Raw genomic sequence first — 17,642 nt, forward strand, 5'->3', positions numbered from 1 at the left:
TTGCTGAGAGATTCCACAAAGACAATCTGCCACCTACATCAAAATCCGATCTGCCACCTAGATCGAAAGCGGGAGAACTTTGAACCTGTGCGCAAGACTTTATGTTATGGGCACGTGACGAGTAGACTCCGCTGCTCACTATATAGACTTTGTTTGCTTATTACATTTAATGCTTCTTTGAGCAGAACATTTATGCATGTTCTCATTCCTAGACACAACTAAACTTGTATCATAATAAAAACTACACCTTCTTTCTGTTAAAATGCCAGATTACTGGCTGCTTGAAAAGAGCGCTGTTTTTTCAGCTCGTTGCTTCGTTTAAAACGCGAATATTGCGGCTTAATATGAAATCACATCAGTATTAGTTGTTATTAGAATCGAGAAGTTTATTGTAATTTAATGGTCGGGTGAAGTTGCATACTTGCAAAAGAAGAAAAAATTTACTAGCGTTCCACATTGGTGCGTACATGTTTCACTTTAAGAGGGCACGGAAAGCAACAGATTTTTTGCAGTTTATTTGAAATTGCTTTGAAAATTTCAAAACCACATATTTCCACTTTATTCGTAGGCGCCATGAATGCCATTACGGCCGCCATTTGTATCCTTGGACTTTTTTTCGTCACAGGTGAGTTCAAGCTTATGGTTACATCACGTGAGCCGGTGTAATACTCTGGTATTCATCCTCTCGGGAGAACAGTTTGATAACTGTAGTACACAGGCATGATCGAATGTCATCTGCGTCGAATCGCACTGATACTTTGAATGGTGTTCGGACTCGATCGACTCCAGCGGTGCTACACAATACTTTTTAAACACATTATAAAGCTTCAGTTCGTTATCAGTGTCCAACTACAGCGGTCACCGTGGTCACACTAGCCCGACAAGGACTCTATCGCTATCAACAGCAGCGTATCATAGTAGCGGGAGGTGCTTTTTAGGCCAACGACCATGACGAATCCGATCGGTGGAAGGTTAACCTTTACGTGTATAAGGAGACAGTGTGAATATATGCGCGTTGTTTCTACGTTGTCTGCATTAGAAATAAGCTAAAAAAACTGCTGCATTTAGCATCTGCATACATGAACAATCACCAATGTTAAACACTTGCCAAATACAAAATTTTAAAGAATAGCGACCCCCTTCTGGCTAGCAAGACCGCAGCGTTCGGTCTCTAATCTCGGTAGTTGTGGAGAGCGAATTCAAATGTCTTAGTGAATGCAAATGACCATCGATTGTAGCTTTGACAGCAGTGACCTAAAATTGATTTTTTCTTTCATGCCAAGTCGAGCTTGCAATGAACAGGAAGCGCCGGTGTGACCCACACTGCCGAAAAATGCTTTAGACGGACAGCAGCGGTCGTAGCCATCGTTTGTGGCTAACAGACTAGGCTGAATCAATTACTACGCGTGGTAACCGAACATAATTTTGTATAGTGTTTAACATCAAATCCGGGGAAATTAGAGAGAGAAGCACCGTTCCTAGGTGATGTAAACAGCCCGGCTATCAAGTGTTCCCAGGCGGGCGATTGCATCGGCGCTTCCCAAAGATTATTGCAGGGGGTAAAAATCATGGGTACAGTCGGTGCAGCAAATAACGGAATATTTAACATAACTAAAGTACAGATTACGTTTTATTCCGTGCAAATGACGACTTGCTGTTTGTACGCAGCAATTTAAAGACCTCTTTGCGCACTCCTGGGGAAATTTTATGCTTACCCGGTAAATGTTCAGTGGTGTAGTGTTATCTTCGTGCGCTCACTTAGCAAGTACACAAGCTATATGGAAAATAAAAAGAGAGAAGCGTTTATCGAAATCAATAGCCATAGAGCCGAAGGACACAAAACGACGGTGACGGTGACGCCTATTTGTCGATGCGGGCTGTGTTCGCGTTTCGAAGGCGTTAAAAAATCTGGAATATCTCCACAGAGGTCTGCCCACTCGAATGTCGCCTAAACCGAATTCCGTTGAAAAACTTTGTGTGGCGGCGTAAGTTCGGCAGTCTAGTCGAATTACCTTCGGTTATAAGGTATTCGAGACGCATGTGTAATTGGGGTATAAGAAATGTTCGCTTCTAAAGTGATGTAAGTAATGCCTTTGTGGGTTGAAATGGGCCAGCATTCCGTGTTAGCTGCTTCGAGTGCTATGTTTTGGCGCTCGTGGGCAGGCTGAGAATTGAAGCCTGGGATTCCGGTTATAATGGCGAAAATAGGGCTCGACATTTTGTGCTATTGTCAAACACCTCACGTCTTCTGGGTAGTCAATAGGCTTTAAATGCAGAGGTCTGTGCACGACCGACTGCACCGTACCGTGATCTTGTGAAAAAGAACTGCCGTAGCATTGCTCTTGCTCTAGCATCAGAACAAAAACGAAGAAGTCGTGCGTGACGGCCAATTTAACACATCCGTCTCAGTAAAACAAGTGCTCCGAAAACAATTTTTTTTCTTCTTGGCCGATGGTTAGCTCAAATGATCACGATAAGATGATAACCGATAATTCGCGAAGATACGTATCTTATCATACAGGCAACTTCTGAAAGAACATGAAAGCAGTGTTCAAGAATTTTATATGGCCATGAATTCACTGCTTGTTAGTAACCGCGAAATCAATTGCGTAATTTTGAGAGGTACCGCTCTCTAGTTTTGTTGATATTTTGTCCTGAATATTTCCTACGTTTTCAGGTAAGTTTATAGATTGCAGGAAAGTACGCGATGCACGTTAATGTCAGTTTGGTTTTAAAGGAATATTTACTATTGGGCTAATGATGGCGCCTAGTATTCCATGGATAATAAATTTCATATGGCGCCTGTACTTTTGCCGAAGGAACGAGGTTCTGGTATATAGAACATCAGCCTTCCACTACGCGCTCGCTTGGCACATGACGGCCAACTGACACAGCCATACCTTGTGTGAAAATAGAGAACGAAATAAAGTTTAACAACGTAAGAGCTGAGCGCATGGAATATAATTTTTCATCTGAGAACCCTTTGAGCAGCGTGGTAACTAGGCCGATAATTCCCCTCAAGTAGGCTGTGCGCCTCAACTTAAACAGATCTTAGAAAACACTTACTCAGAAGCAATCACAAAAATGAACAAGGGAGGGGAAAACCTCAGGTTGCTTGAGCCAACGTTTCGACAAGGGGACTTGTCTCCGTCTGGGCGCCCAGACGAAGACAAGTCCCCTTGTCGAAACGTTGGCTCAAGCAACCTGAGGTTTTCCCCTCCCTTGTTCATTTTTGTGATCGCAAAGGACCATCAACCACACCCTCTCTCTACCATTACTCAGAAGCAAGTAATTTGTGAGAAAGATTACAGTTTTTTGAGTAAAGTGGGTTGCAACATTGCAGGAAGAGCACGACTGAAGTGGCATTAACTCATCTTAACATCAAACTATTTTCCGCCAAGGTTATTTACCAATGGTGCTGAAACACTAATTTCATTGCAGCTTCAGCAGACAGTGATCTCGAGCAACAGAAACCATCGGAAGAGGTGTTGGACCTCCAAACCCAATACACCGCTGATGAAGCCGTGCTGGTGGGGCACTTTCTGCGACACGTTGCCTACGAGCTTCGACATGACGCAGAACTGGACAGCGAGGTGAAAGATAAAAGTTGCTATTTGGTTACATGCGACTAAAATGGTGCACGTTTGCAGAATACTGGAGGAACAATTGCGAAGTCAATCGAACCACTGTAGAACCTGCATCCTGACATGAGAGCAATATCGAGTGGCCACTTCCGTACTCATACCATCATCTGGCACACAGGTTACGCACGCCTAAGCTAACTGAAAATTTGAGTGCTTATCATTGTGTCTGTGGCCCTTCTTACCAATTTTGTTTCAACTAGTACAATCATGCCTAGATAGTATGGACACTTTGGTTCCCGCGCAAAACGGTCCATAAAGCGAGATGTTCTTAATAAAATTTACAGTTCAGCTAGGCCTGCTTATGGGCCTGCTTATGTGCCTAGTTAGAGGCCCGTGTACTGTGCGATGTCAGTGCACGTTAAAGAACCCCAGGTGGTTGACATTTCCGGAGCCCTTCACTACGGCGTCTCTCATAGCCTTAGTCGCTTTGGGACGTTAAACCCCATAAGCCAAACCAACCTTATGGGCCTAGTGGTGGCCAATGCATTGGATAATGTAAGAAATCTTCATACCTTTACTGCGCGATCCTAGCCGCCGTTATTTTTAAAACAATGTGGTGGAGTTTTGCGCACCTGGTGTTATATTAAATGCGTGTTTTTTTTTTTACATTGGCGGCACGACCTATCGCCTAATACGACTTTTCACATCCCCGCGACCGGGTAGTACACATTCGTGTCTGATCAGAAAACAGCGGCCGAATGCGGCTTTCAACATAGCAAAAGCTGCAGAGATAGCTTTCTTCGCAACTACTGGTCTAGTACGGCAAAGGGCAAGGCGTGTGAGCGGGCACCCGAAAACTGAAAAGCCTGAAACCACACGAAAAAACGATCACTCGCTTTATTCCATACACTTCCCCACTGCGTAACACTCGTGTCCTGCATTCGGTATGCAGGAACGGAAAGACCTGTAGGGGGCGGTCGAAATTTTGTTCTCATCGTTCCCCAGATAAAGGCGAAACAAATACAGGTCCCCCAGTAGGTTCTTTGTATTTTGGTCTTATCTACTGGGCAGAATACGAGTTGTCATGTTAACGAGGCGTAAATACACTGAACTTTGGTCATCAGAAGCGCTCTATGTATACAATTCGCGTCGTGCATATCAACGGAGGTCTTATTACAAAGCGCGACTCAATTTATAAAAGGCATAAAATGACACAAATATGGCTCACCAAAACAACTTTCGAAGAGACTAAGCAATATTATAATTAGCGACCTTATGTGAACAGCCTGACTGTAGGTGAAATGCAGGTTTGCTTGGAAGTGGTTTGTGCAGTAAGTTCAATCGCATACATTTACTGAAGCACCGGTAAATAAACGAGCCTGTAATCAAACCAGCTTGCTTCTGTTGTGCCAATGTAAAAAGTCTAGTTCAATGAACAAGTAACTATGAACAACAAAGATCTCTGAGATTGGCTTCAAGCGATGGGCGCGAACATGGTACCGTATGTGCTAATTATTAAGGGCCCAACTTGGATAAAGAGATCTAATTTTGTGGCCACAGAAATTGCCTTCCAGCACAAATTTTGTTGCAGTCTACTAGGACATTTTAGATGTTTGATCCCGCGCAAGCAGAAGCGGACATTGCTTAATTAGGGATTATTGGATATTAAGGATTAATAGTGGAATGGATGCAGGAGGCACATGTGAATGTTTTTTTTTTTTCCAAAGATGCAAGCCTGTGACTAACGCCCAATGAATAATTCTACATGCTATCGACGCCTTGATGTGTATCACCACGCCCAAACAACATCGTGTTTTTTTCCCTTTCAGACGGATGAGTATTTCTTCCGTAACCTCTGGAATAAGACCAAGACGGCATTCAAAAAGGCTGGCAGAAAAATCAAGCAGGCTGCAAAGAAGGCTAAGCCATACATCATCTCTGCTCTCAAGGCAGTTGGAAAGTCCGCCGCCCAAGCCGCACTAAACATTATAAAAGAAAAAGCTCAGGAGAAAGCCACTGAGTACGTGACCAAGTTGTTCGAAAAGGCTATGGCAGTATACGCTCTAGAAGACACGGCCAGCCATATCGACGTTGTAGACAATCTATGCACTCTCATGGACCAAGAAGGCGCACGTCTTATAGCACTCGGCGAGAAACTAGGCGCCCAACGATTCGTTTTCTCAACTGATGAGTAGACGCCTACCAGACCTTGGATTATATAAGCGTCGTGGGCCCACTCTGTTCCACACAGTTTGAAAGCGGATGTTTTTCCTCATGTATTTATTGCGACCTCAATCATGACAAGTCGGCGTCATGAATACAGTCGCAGGGCTTTGGTGGCTGATCAGTTTTTCCGAGAGGACTCTTAAGTGCACAGCACTTCCATCGAAGTGTAATAAACACATCATGTTTTTGCCACAGAATGTGTAAACTCATTTCGCGTATCCTTAAGCAGAAAGGAAACGTGATATTCATTAAATCTAAGTGTAGACCTCGAGAAAAGCCAACGCAGGCTTTGTAGGCTAGGTGCACTTCAACACCACGAGCTGCTGATGCATCAACACAGGAGTGGGTGCATCTGCGTCGTTATCACAATAAATTGAATTGAAGACGTGGATAGGTTGCTACAAAAAAACGAAATGACCAATCTCGAAGACGATTTTTGTGCATTGGTAACGAAGGGAAATTGAAAAGCTGCCAATACTCTTCAGGTCTACAAGTCCAAACAGCTCAGTGAGCGTTCTGTCTTCATTCGTGCAGCAATGATATCTCTGTGAACGGTGGTTTTTGTCGAAGAAAACATTCTTGGTGTTATTGCGTGGGTTTTTCTTTAATTTGCCTATCACAGCGGGACCACTGTTTGTGAAGGTGAAATATCAAGCATATATATTATTTTGCCATCCCACATTCCGGAATTAAGGCTCTCTAATACTACAAGGATTCCTAGCGCTCAGAGCTGCAGACGGAGACTTAACCAAGTCTCGCCTGACAGCACAGATGATGGGGAGGCACCGGTACACTTCCATCGTGTCTGATAGATGTTGATCGCAGGTCATCATTACTATCCAGTAATGTGTCGAATTCAGTACATTCTTTGCCTGTTCGAAAAGATACATATCCTAGCTTGTACGTTTGGTGAAACAGTAGTAGCTATCAAGCGCTATTTCTAAGCATGGCAACGATGGAAGGATGGGTAACACTTTCACAAGCCATCTCGAGGGGAACGAAGAGGACGGGTCTTAATCACTCGATTAATATCGACCGCTATGGTACGTAATATCAGACAACTGATCAAATCGCCGATATAAAGGCGTTTGTATTTCATGTTGTGCTGCCATGATCATTGCATTATCTCGCTCTATATTTCAACTAAGGTATGCAGCATTTGGGTCGGAGGTGGATGAAATAGGTTATTTACTGTACTAAAGGTTATGAAAGATAAGTTGCACACCGGATCTATATCTTTTCCATGATACTAGGACATTATGCATGTCACCTAACCATTCCTCGTGAGCCAGATTACCAGTGTAGGTAAATGCATTGCATTAAAACGCGCCAAATGCATGCCATAAGGAGGGATTTGATGAGTCATGCACCTCTCGTAACCTATAAAGGCTTCAAAGGTGCTTGGAGGCATCACATTAAGGAGAAAACTAATGCTTTCTATTCAAAAAGATATGTTGTAAAAAAAGATGTCAAAGCAGACAAAATCCTTAATTACCTTATCTAGCATGATTCATCTTGCAGCCTCGTAGCTATTGTCAGTACGCCCTTCTTTGTACGTGTGGCTAAGCTGGAGTGGCCATTTGAGTCGCAGTATGCAATAAATGCCACAAAACAGTCCCTGCCACGTGTTTTCAGTGTTATTTAGTCACGTGAATAATGGTTGCAATAGTGTATTGGAAAGTGAGAATACCTAATGTTTTCAGGAAGTACTGAAACCTAAACATCGGAAATGTAGAGAAACAATCTTGTCTTTAGAGGAGGAACGAACACTAGAAAAATATGGTACTAGTTTATAACCTCTCATTTTCGAGACAGACGATATAGCTTGGAATATGTCTAATGATCCTCATCACATTAATTCAAGATGAATTTCCTGGCGGCTTGTCTCGTTAACTATGATTTTATTTGAAATTAAGAATAATTTTCTCAATCATGTGTCGAATGCTTGAAGAGCATTTGAATCAAACTGAACGGTTAAATACTCTTTGAAACTTTCAAGTGTTTGAACCTTTCAATTTCATACCCGTTATGCTTCTTGGAAGCTTGTTTTATGGTAGGCCTATTCCAACAGAATTGCTTGCGATATTCTCACCACCTGTCGATCCGGCCCAGAGACAATAGAGGTTCTTATCTCAAGAGTAATAGCACAAACAACGCTAGCTGCAAACGTCAACGCAGATCAAATCTATCACTCCACCGGACGCGTCCCTTGAGGCTTATCAATAGGGGTGCCTTGCATTTTGTGACGTGGATTTGGTTTCACTGAAATGCGGCACTGTGTATTTATGAATTGGCTCAAGGGTGACATGTCTGTTTTCTGCCGCAAATAAATACACCGCCCTTCTATTGCCATTTATTCAGGACATGCATCCTGGAAGTTCTGCTAGAGCAAGAGGGACGATTGCACTTCGATTATGGAGAAGCAATCGAGAAAGCTGACAAGGCTGAGATTTGCGCTGCGATAGCTGGGTGACCTTTGATGTGCGGTCGACCGCTTGCCCCAGTGCCCGCTCAATGCTTCACTGTTTCTGTGAAGTGTCCCAAATATCTTCGAAGTTTTTATCACTTCCAAGAGCCGATAGATTCGAGCTGCAGCTGTCGTTAACTTGTAAAAGCCAGGTGGCATTTGTTCCCTGAATGGCGGTAGAGTCGTACAAGAGGCGTACTTTGCACTGAATGCCGGACCCTACTCGTAATTATAAATAATTGAACGGAGAAAATTTGCATTTTTGTGATCCGTTATTATTCACGTTGTATTTCATACAGCATGCGTATGTACGGCTGAAAAACTTTACTGAAGAAGTTTTGAAATGGATATTGTGTAGGATGTATTCTCACTGACAACGTTCTAGATATTAATGCTGGATATCAAGGTGTTAGTTACCTTTTGAAGGTATGTATTTACGTCATCATGATAATGTTCATTGGCATTATTTCATAGTGAGAATGAAAGGCATTGTGGCGCTCTATGTGCTCTTGGTTTCTTTATTGTGCTGAGTAAGCTGTTCTAGTTTTATCCTTCTTTATATAGGATGCTTGGACACTGCCGTATTGGTTTTTGAATAGATAATTTTGCTTCTGAAAGTGAACAAAGAGACCTTTTCTTCACACTGCTCAGAAAACCAATTCCTAGTACGTGCTACATTTTTAATGGCGTCTATACATTTATAGCTAAATGAAAAGATTGTAAATAATAAATAAACAGCAAGAAGACCGGGCTTATTAGAAGTGCGCGACCAACTACGACATGACATTATTTGTAGGTTTCACATAATTGTCGTGAGAAATTTCTCTGTTTTCAGATAATGTGTATGACTTAGCCAAAAGGAAGAAAGGGTGAAGCATTCGACGATTTCGGATTACTGTCTTATACAGTGAAAGTTGTATGACATAGAAGAGTAGTCCCTAATTCCCGTCAATATGATATGAGAATGTGTATTCTACTAAATAATGCTTCTGCCAATGCGAAGTAGACATCTATGCGTATATACACAGTTATCATTTGTCAAAGGGGCCCAAACCCTCTCAAGGTGTGTCTTCTTCATCTTCTGTCAGCTCTCCTGAAGTCTGGAATGATGCCGAATAAAGTGAATTGAATTGATTTGAAAGGTGGTGTTGGTAGACCATGTAGTAATATTTTAGGGAACAACTGTGAACGCTGCAAAATGATGGCATAACTGAGCTAGAAGCAAATACGAAGTAAAGCCATACTTAAATTTTATTCTCTTGATGTGCAAGGGACTCTGGAAGAATCAGTTTCTGCTTGGAATATGTTCAAATAATTGTATGCCGAGTATTCGCCGAATGTTAAAACATAGCATTAATTAAGAAACATTGCTTGAATAATATGTATTCCTCGATGTTTTGTTTAATTTTTCTTCGTACATAATTCTTAATTGCTAATCATCGCGTTCAAAGCCCATCGTCATGATCATCATAAGCCTGACCCCGCCCACTGCAGAGCAAAGACCCGTTCCATGTCTGAAGTTAACCCTGTCCTTTGCCAGTTGCGGCCACCGTATTCCCGCAAATTTCTTAATCTCATCCACCCACCTAACTTTCTGCCGCCCCTGCTTCACGTGCTGTCTCTTGAAATCTACTCCGTTACCCTTAAGAACTAACGGTTACCTTGCCTTCGCATTACATGGCGTGCCCAAGCCCGTTTCTTAATTTTTATTTCGACTAGGACGTCATTAACCCGGGTTCGTTCTCTCACCCACTCCACCCGCTTCCGATCTCTTAACGTTACACCTATAATTTTTCGTTCTATAGCCCACGTAATGCCGGTTTTTCGATAAGAATTTCACCTTTTCTGAGAGAATTTCTCAACTGCGGGGGTAAATTAGCTTTCTGCCCAGGAGATGTAAAATAACTTTATTCTGTGTTATTCCCTGCCTACGGAACCACCTGTGATACAAATGCGCTGACGACAGTGAGATTTTTAGGTGGACACAGCTCGGGTAATTCCATTCTACAATGCGTAGGTGTAATAATGTATGACATAGCGGGGGCTCTGGTGTACATTGCTAATGCCTTGGGGAGTTGAAGATGCTCACAAAATCTCCCCACACCAAAGGTTTCGCATTTCGTTAATTTTATGCTTTGTTACCTTTGTTTTGTAGAGGTCGATGTGGAGGTCGCCCAGGAGGCGACGGCGGCCACGGTTATTAGACGGCTTCCAAAGAAGAGATTGTGGCAGAGCAGCTGCGGCAGCGTCCGGCCAGAGGCCGAGGTCCAAATGTTCCACTCCGCGCGAGCCAGTGCTTCTCCCAGAGCTTGCCATCCACTTCGTCCATTTCGGGATTCCGCCGCTGCCGGCCGCGCGGGTAGTTACAGTTTCCCATTTATACATCATGGAAAAGCGAAGTCAAAGCTAAAAGCTTCGAACGTTACAATAACCTTCGCAACGCTGCCGCAGCAGTCGAGATGGCTCGCTTGAACACGTACTGAAGACTTAAACACCATAACTTAAATGTAGTAGCGTGCGGCAGCCGAGCGGCCGCACCAAAGAACCAGCGAAGACCGGTGCAGGACAAGGAATCAGCGTGGATTCGTCTGACGCTTTTTTATACGCAGCGGTTGCTTATCCGCTGCTGCTATCAGCGCGCGCCATGGCACAGTAACGCGTCATGCAAAAATCTTCGCCGGTGGGACAAGTAATAAGGTGCAATAACATGAACCATACAAAAATGGTTGTTCTCTGTCTAAAATAGCGTCAAGTACTAGAACTGCTTACGAGTGAAGTTGTCGAAAGATAGATAAATGTCCGCGTCCGCGGTTGGCTTTCTTATGGACATGTAGCTTTCATATCTCCGCAAAAGAAAATGGTATTCTCGCTTTATATCAGTATAGTTGAATCTCATTGTAACTAAGCTGAAGAGGCACCGAGATTTTCTTGCTATATCTGTTGCTTCGTTATAGCAGTACTCTGCCCTAGCTGCAGCTTTCGCATGCCAACGGGCTTAACAGCCGCTGTGTATTGCGTCGACAACGTAGCCGGTTGTTAGTGTTCCAGCGACGTGCGCGGCGGGAGCCGTCAAAACGTCCACCAACCGTCAGCCACGTTTCGGAATGTACTGTCGGGAGCAAAAATGGTTAATCACACAAGCGCTTTCGCTAGACATCATTTCCGCGCCACTTCTCAGCACTGCCTACAGACTGGACACACGAAAAAGAGGTCGTCATCATCCAGAGTCATGTCCTTCCCGGGCGAGGTATGTACAACAAAATCTAGCTACAAACTCCACAACGGTATACACGGACGCGGCTCCGTATACAGGAAGCTCACATAACAGCACAGTGGCGGTAGTTATTGATTCCAACCTAAACGAATTAGCTAGCGCCTCAGTGAGGGATTGCACGGTAACCGAAGGGGAGGAGCTGGCCGTAGCTCTAGCGGCGGTAGCCGGTTATCGAAGCAACATGTCCCTTACCATCCTTACAGATTCGAGAGAAGCGTGCCGTAACTACATGAACGGCCGCATAGGTCGCGCCGCGTTCCGGCTCCTCCAGAGCGCGACCCCACCAAAAGTCACACATAGCATTTACTGGGTGCCAGGACACACCGACATAGCGGGGAACGAACGCGCCGACGAGGTAGCTCGAGGGTATACGAGCCGAGCTTCCTCCCAATCGGACGATCTACCCGACCGAGTCGGCCCTACGTACTCAGACATTCTCAACTACTATAAGGGGGTACGGATCCGCTATCCGCCGCCTCATCCTGACCTAAATCAACTAGAGGCAATGTATTGGCGAAGATTGCAGACAGGAACATTCCCAAACCTGCATATCCTTAGCAAGATTTACCCGACGCAATATCGGGACACTTGCCCGTGGTGTGGCAGCAAACCATCGTTGTACCACATCACGTGGGAATGCAGTAAGAGCGACAGCTTTCGCAAAGAACCGAGTGCAGAACAGTGGGAGAGCAGGCTCTCCAGCTGCGATCTGGGTTGCCAACAAGGACTGATCCAGCACGCCCAGCGAGCAGCGAAGCTCAGCGGGGCCCTGGAATGGGGGCACCAACCTCTTCTTTCTCGTCTGCTACTAGCACCTTTCTAGAGCAATAAAAGTCTTTCCTACCTACCTACCATCCGCTAGTTAATTACCACGAATTGGTTTGGTTTGGTTTATGGGGTTTTAACGTCCCAAAGCGACTAAGGCTATGAGAGACGCCATAGTGGAGGGCTCCGGAAATTTCGACCACCTGGGGTTCTTTAACGTGCACTGACATCGCACAGTACACGGGCCTCTAGAATTTCTCCTCCAAAGAAATTCCAGGAATTCAGAACAGCGCCTAGCCAATGGCACTAAGCCTAATGGCATACCTCCTCTTGTTCTCACTGCAGTTTGGCCATTCTTATCTTTTTTTCCACGTCTTGGATGATATCAACATGCTCTTTTGTAAATTTTCAAAGCCATGCGACGCGTGGCGGCAGCCAAGGGAAATAGAAGGGCTTGTCTCGTATTGCTTGTAATGCCGATGCGTGGCGCTGCGGCTTGGCGTAACCGTCGACAGGCGCCAGCAGAGCAGCAAGCCATATAACCGAGATTGTTATATTTACCAATTTTGCATCCTATAATACGCCATTTGTGAAAAGTAAGGTGCCCAAGGGGTTCCAGTCTAATAATGTTTTGCGACTCGCTATGGGTCACCACGGTTCGAAATCTCTGGAAGACGCTACAAGCTGTAACCCTTCCCTCTGGACTTAGGACATCCACATAGGCTAAATAGCATTACACCACAGTATTGAAGTTAACCCATCTAGGGTACACAGCCTAGAATATTGTGTCTTGGAGGATTAGTATCGTAGACAAGAGGGAGAGACCTATTCAGAACAGTTTTGCTTACTTTTCTAAGCAGTGAAATCGACATGATTCGCTGTAATACAGTGCGAGTAGCGGCGGTTTCGTCGCGAGTACTCGTGCATGTTGTCTTCGCCTTTCGTCTCACGTGCACGGTGGTGCAACACTTTTTCGCATGACAGACTTGTCTTCTGGAGAATGCGAACACTATACAGAAGGCTTTTATGATGGCCGTCTGCTGCTCAACAAAATTGTTGAACGCTTTCCTTTTTAACCGTTTGGACCAGCGAAGCTGGTGTGACCTTGATATCGTCAAGCAGAAGATAACAATGCGGAACCATGCGACAGTGGTACGAAAAACATGTAGTGAACAGGACATGGAACTAGATAAGCAGAGCATGCTCTCTGTGCAGTGCGCTGAGAGGAGGTCAGAGAACGTAGAAGGTGCAGTTTTACCGCATAGAATTGGTAAGGAAATATTCGGCATCGTTAGAAATGGACATAATCATCTCCGAATGGACGCTTTCACTTTATATTTGTATATTTGGGAAGCATTGTTTAAAAGACATTTTAGATCGCAAAAACCTTATAGCAAACACAACGGGTTCTGAATGAGCTTGCGTAATTATTCCAGCATGTGCATAATTCGTCATTACCCGTTTCGGTGTAGCGAGTTTCTACTATATAATGAATGCTTCTGAAACAACAGTCTGGAACTTTTCATACCGAACTATTCTAATTAGAAACAATAGCCTCATTTAGACATCGATGATTACCGCGGTGAGAATTGCATTTTGAGTAATAGACAGTAATTGGCTGGACGATGGTTCTGATCTTCGTCGTGTTTTAAAAAGAGATATTGGTGGGCATTCCTGTTTTTAGACAATCAGTGCATGAAATGGGGCATTATAATTATTCTGCTGTATGTCTTCTCGCGCCATGCCCACTTTGACTTGCAAGGCCTTTCTTCGGCACATCTCTTTCCGCAAGAACGCATTTGCCCAGAGGTCAAGGTAGCGCATGCTAGCGATAACAAAAATGCACCAACCGCAATCATTCTTAATGTAGGGACCATTAGGTGTTAACAAACAGTGCTTATAACTCATGCTTGCATTGGGGATTTGCGATTCGGATGCCATAGCTTTCCAGGCGTATTGGTTCGTGATTTCCTTCAATCCCTTCCTGCCTCACTGTTAACACGAATTAGCCTATAAGCAATAAAACGGAAGTGCGTTGTTTTCTAGCGTACTTAGTTTTACTGCTGATTGGCTCACTCGGGGCCGGAGCCTAGTGACAATGACCAGCTGACCACTGGCGAGTCACGTAAGTAATGGTTTTTGTACAGCGCACAACAACAAGGCCGAAAAAAGAAGGAGCGCTTGGAAAAAGAGATGCGGAGATAAAATAGGTTAAATTGGCGCAAAAAATGGTAGTTAAATCCTGAGAGGTCAGAAAGAGATAGGTGAGCGAGATTCAATATCTTCCCGAAAAGTAAGCTATTTCTATGGTGCTTGTATGGTGCATGCATTTTACCGGTACTCACCGATGGGCCAGAAACGTGCAGGCTAACGAATACGTTCAGCATAAGTTAAGGATAACGCGGCGAGCTATTGAAAGAAAAATGATAGGTGTAACGTTAAGAGATCGGAAAGTGAGTTAGGGAGAGTATTCAAAATAAGGGTACTCAAAATTATTGCGCCTCGAATGATATACCATTCGGACAGTTTCACATTAAAGTAACAGATTAACTTGAAGTATATGTGCAGATGCAAGGACAAGCGAAGTATGAGCATTCTGAACTGGCATTGTAACTCCAGACTAATTCATAGCAGCGATTACTTCAAAATCAAAATGCTCGTTTTCATTTCCTAAAAAGTGCTGAAATTTTGCACAAGATATAAGATAAAACTTTTAGAAACAAGTTTCATTTAATTAATGCCAGTATGTTACCACTAAAATGTGACATTTTATTTCCTATCTCGCGTACGCGCTAGGTAACCCAACGCAGCGAACGGTTTTTTTAAATTAGCTGCACCGGTGACAGGTTAATTTCGCACTAGTTTCAGGTGAAACTACTGTCGAAGAGGAGACAACACTGAGCGAGGTGTTGGGCCTCCAGTCCGTGAAAAGAGGCGAAGACGTCGGAACGGAGGTACCGAGGAATGACTACGAGCCATTTGCGCCCGCCAGGAAGGAAGGTGCGGTGGTTAAGCAGGCCGTCCTGTATTGCAAAGTGGCAGGCATGAGTGTGGGCAGTCCGGGCCGCCGGACGCTTAGATGGCGTTGATAAAAGAGTGAGGAGAGAAGCCATCCAGGGATCTTGGCGTTGCTCAGATGGCATGTCGGCAATATCAAGGGAAGAGGGATCACTGGTGGCGAGAGATGTGGAGTCGAGGTCACAGATTTGAGCGGGATAGGGCGTTGGCATCGGAGTCCTTGCGGGCAGAGCCATAGACGACTTCAATGTAACATCCTTGTAAACGCAGTGCCCAACGACGTGTAAGGATAACCAGAGGGGACTTTGAGGGATAACAACCAAAAAAGTGCATGGTGATCAGTCATGGCCGGAAACGGGTGCTATATATATATATATAATGAAGGGGTCACAATTTCCGATTCTCTTTGTTTAAAGGGACAGTGAGGAGAGCTCTATTAATATTTTTTGAAGCAAAATCCGATAGTTCGGCATTTCATGGCTTTATCGCCACTCTGCCGGCAGCGAAAGATGCATTTATTTCTAAGAAATTTGGATTCGAAGTTCAAAACGTTTTTCCCGCTGCTCTGATTCAAACTTGGGATTCTCTTATGACGACACAGGAACTGACCAGAGGTGTTTCTCATCTACTCGTAAAGGCTCACGTATACACTAAGGCATCAACAAGGACGAAAAAAGAATGGGACACAGCTGTTATTGAGAATAGACGAATTTAAAACAAGACTTTTTATTAAAATAACACGCGTGATGAAAAAAAGCAACGACAGGAAGAAGCAAAGGAAGACCAGCATGGAAAGCAGACATGAAAAAGTTTTTTGAAAAATAGGAAATCACCGCCGCGGAAGCCTAGTTGGTTGATTTTCAACCGCGCATGCTGGAGGTGCGGGGATCGCTGCCCTCAGTGCAGCCTGGTACCTACCGCTGATGCAAGTGGTAGAAGCCTTCCTCCAGCCTAGTGTGACCGGCTTATCTAGGGTGAGGAGCCTGGAAAAGGGGTACTTGACCCCACCTTGAGTTGATGACTGCATCCGGTGCCACGGCGCTTTTTAGCAAAAGCTGCCCTTGCGCCATAAAAATTTTTCATCAAAACTAGCAAATCAAAATTGTGCAAGCTGGTCAATCGAGTAGATATGTTGCCAAAAAATTACGGGAAAAAACATGAAAAAGCTATCGTTGAATGCACAAAAGAAGTCGTCTATGATATCGCATTGTCGTGTGCATCATCATACATTGGACCTTCTGGGCACTGCTTGAATGTCGGGCTCAGAAAGCATAATAGAGACATTAAAGACGGCACATAAAGAACTTGCCTGAACACGTGACCAGGCGCCAGTGCACTGCCGCTCTGGACCGGACAAAGGTTCTTAAACGCTACGAGAACCAGCTTGGACGTGAAATATTTGAAGCATATGTCATTCATAAACGAGGAGAGAAGTGCGTCAGCACTCCTTCCATTAACTTTAAAAGAAAAGAAATCAGATTTCTCGATGGCTGATTGCAATGACACTTGTAACCTAGTTTTAATGTTTTCATGTTTTTTATAATGTGGGAGAGATATGGGTTCTACATATTGCCGTTGCTGCAATAAACTTATTTCAGTTGACAGTCAGTGCCTGTGTCTGTGGGTTCTCTCTTCTTGGTCCCGTCTACTGCGTTTTTTCTATTCAAACAATGAACAAAATGCTAGCCAAAGACAAGCAGGCTCCATATCACAGGCGAGGGCGATTCAAAATCTCCCAGATCAGAAATCTATTGCTTTGTGGTTGAACAAAGTAAGGAGGCCCAACAGAAGACTTTTTAGGAGTTGACTATATGGAGCGAAGCAACGCAAAGAGGGGGAGAATGGAGGACTGTCGTCGTTCCCTCTGTCGCTTCGCGGGGAAACCTCGGCGACATTACGCAACGTGCACCAGAGGAGATGAGCTTTTGTTTGACAATCGGTGACGTCACCTAAGTAAACACCACCGCAATTTGTAAACTTGATCTGCTTGTGAGGGAACTGTGCACGTGAGCATCTGTACTGAGAGTGATTTTGCACTATCTGCTGAAGCATACTGCACTGAGGATCGAGCACACGTACCTTCCATTGGGCGAGCCCAGCAGCGCGCCCGCCGATTGCCCGGTTCAACTTTTGCTAGCTCTTCGTCAACCACTAGCAGACTCTACCCCCTTTTTTTTAACTTGTACGAATGTGCCTCGAAGCTACGCTGAAGTTCGATATTTTCTCTGCGGGAATGGTAAGGCAGCACTAAAATTTTCTGCGTGCATATGGCCAACAATAGTGTTTGCAACGTATTACGAGATTAAAA

General features: G+C 44.3%; 1 protein-coding gene across 1 annotated transcript; it reads left to right on the top strand.

Annotated features, from left to right (window-relative positions):
• Positions 1-573: 573 nt before the first annotated feature.
• Positions 574-5,875, top strand: LOC149343797 (uncharacterized). Its single transcript, XM_089542489.1, has 3 exons — positions 574-625; positions 3,448-3,593; positions 5,414-5,875. Exons 1-3 carry the CDS (start codon positions 574-576, stop codon positions 5,777-5,779), a joined length of 564 nt encoding a protein of 187 aa, XP_089398615.1. The 3' UTR covers positions 5,780-5,875.
• Positions 5,876-17,642: the final 11,767 nt, after the last annotated feature.

This window comes from Amblyomma mixtum, chromosome 5, assembly GCF_055824585.1.
Source record: "Amblyomma mixtum isolate Tamu chromosome 5, ASM5582458v1, whole genome shotgun sequence".
Lineage (NCBI taxonomy): Eukaryota > Metazoa > Arthropoda > Arachnida > Ixodida > Ixodidae > Amblyomma > Amblyomma mixtum.

Excerpts from the sequence above, each read along its gene's own strand:
- LOC149343797 (XM_089542489.1), top strand. The coding sequence starts at position 574 with ATGAATGCCATTACGGCCGCCATTTGTATCCTTGGACTTTTTTTCGTC. Across the intron at positions 626-3,447 it reads TGGACTTTTTTTCGTCACAG|CAGACAGTGATCTCGAGCAA; the intron begins GTGAGTTCAAGC and ends TTGCAGCTTCAG. Across the intron at positions 3,594-5,413 it reads ACGCAGAACTGGACAGCGAG|ACGGATGAGTATTTCTTCCG; the intron begins GTGAAAGATAAA and ends TTTCCCTTTCAG.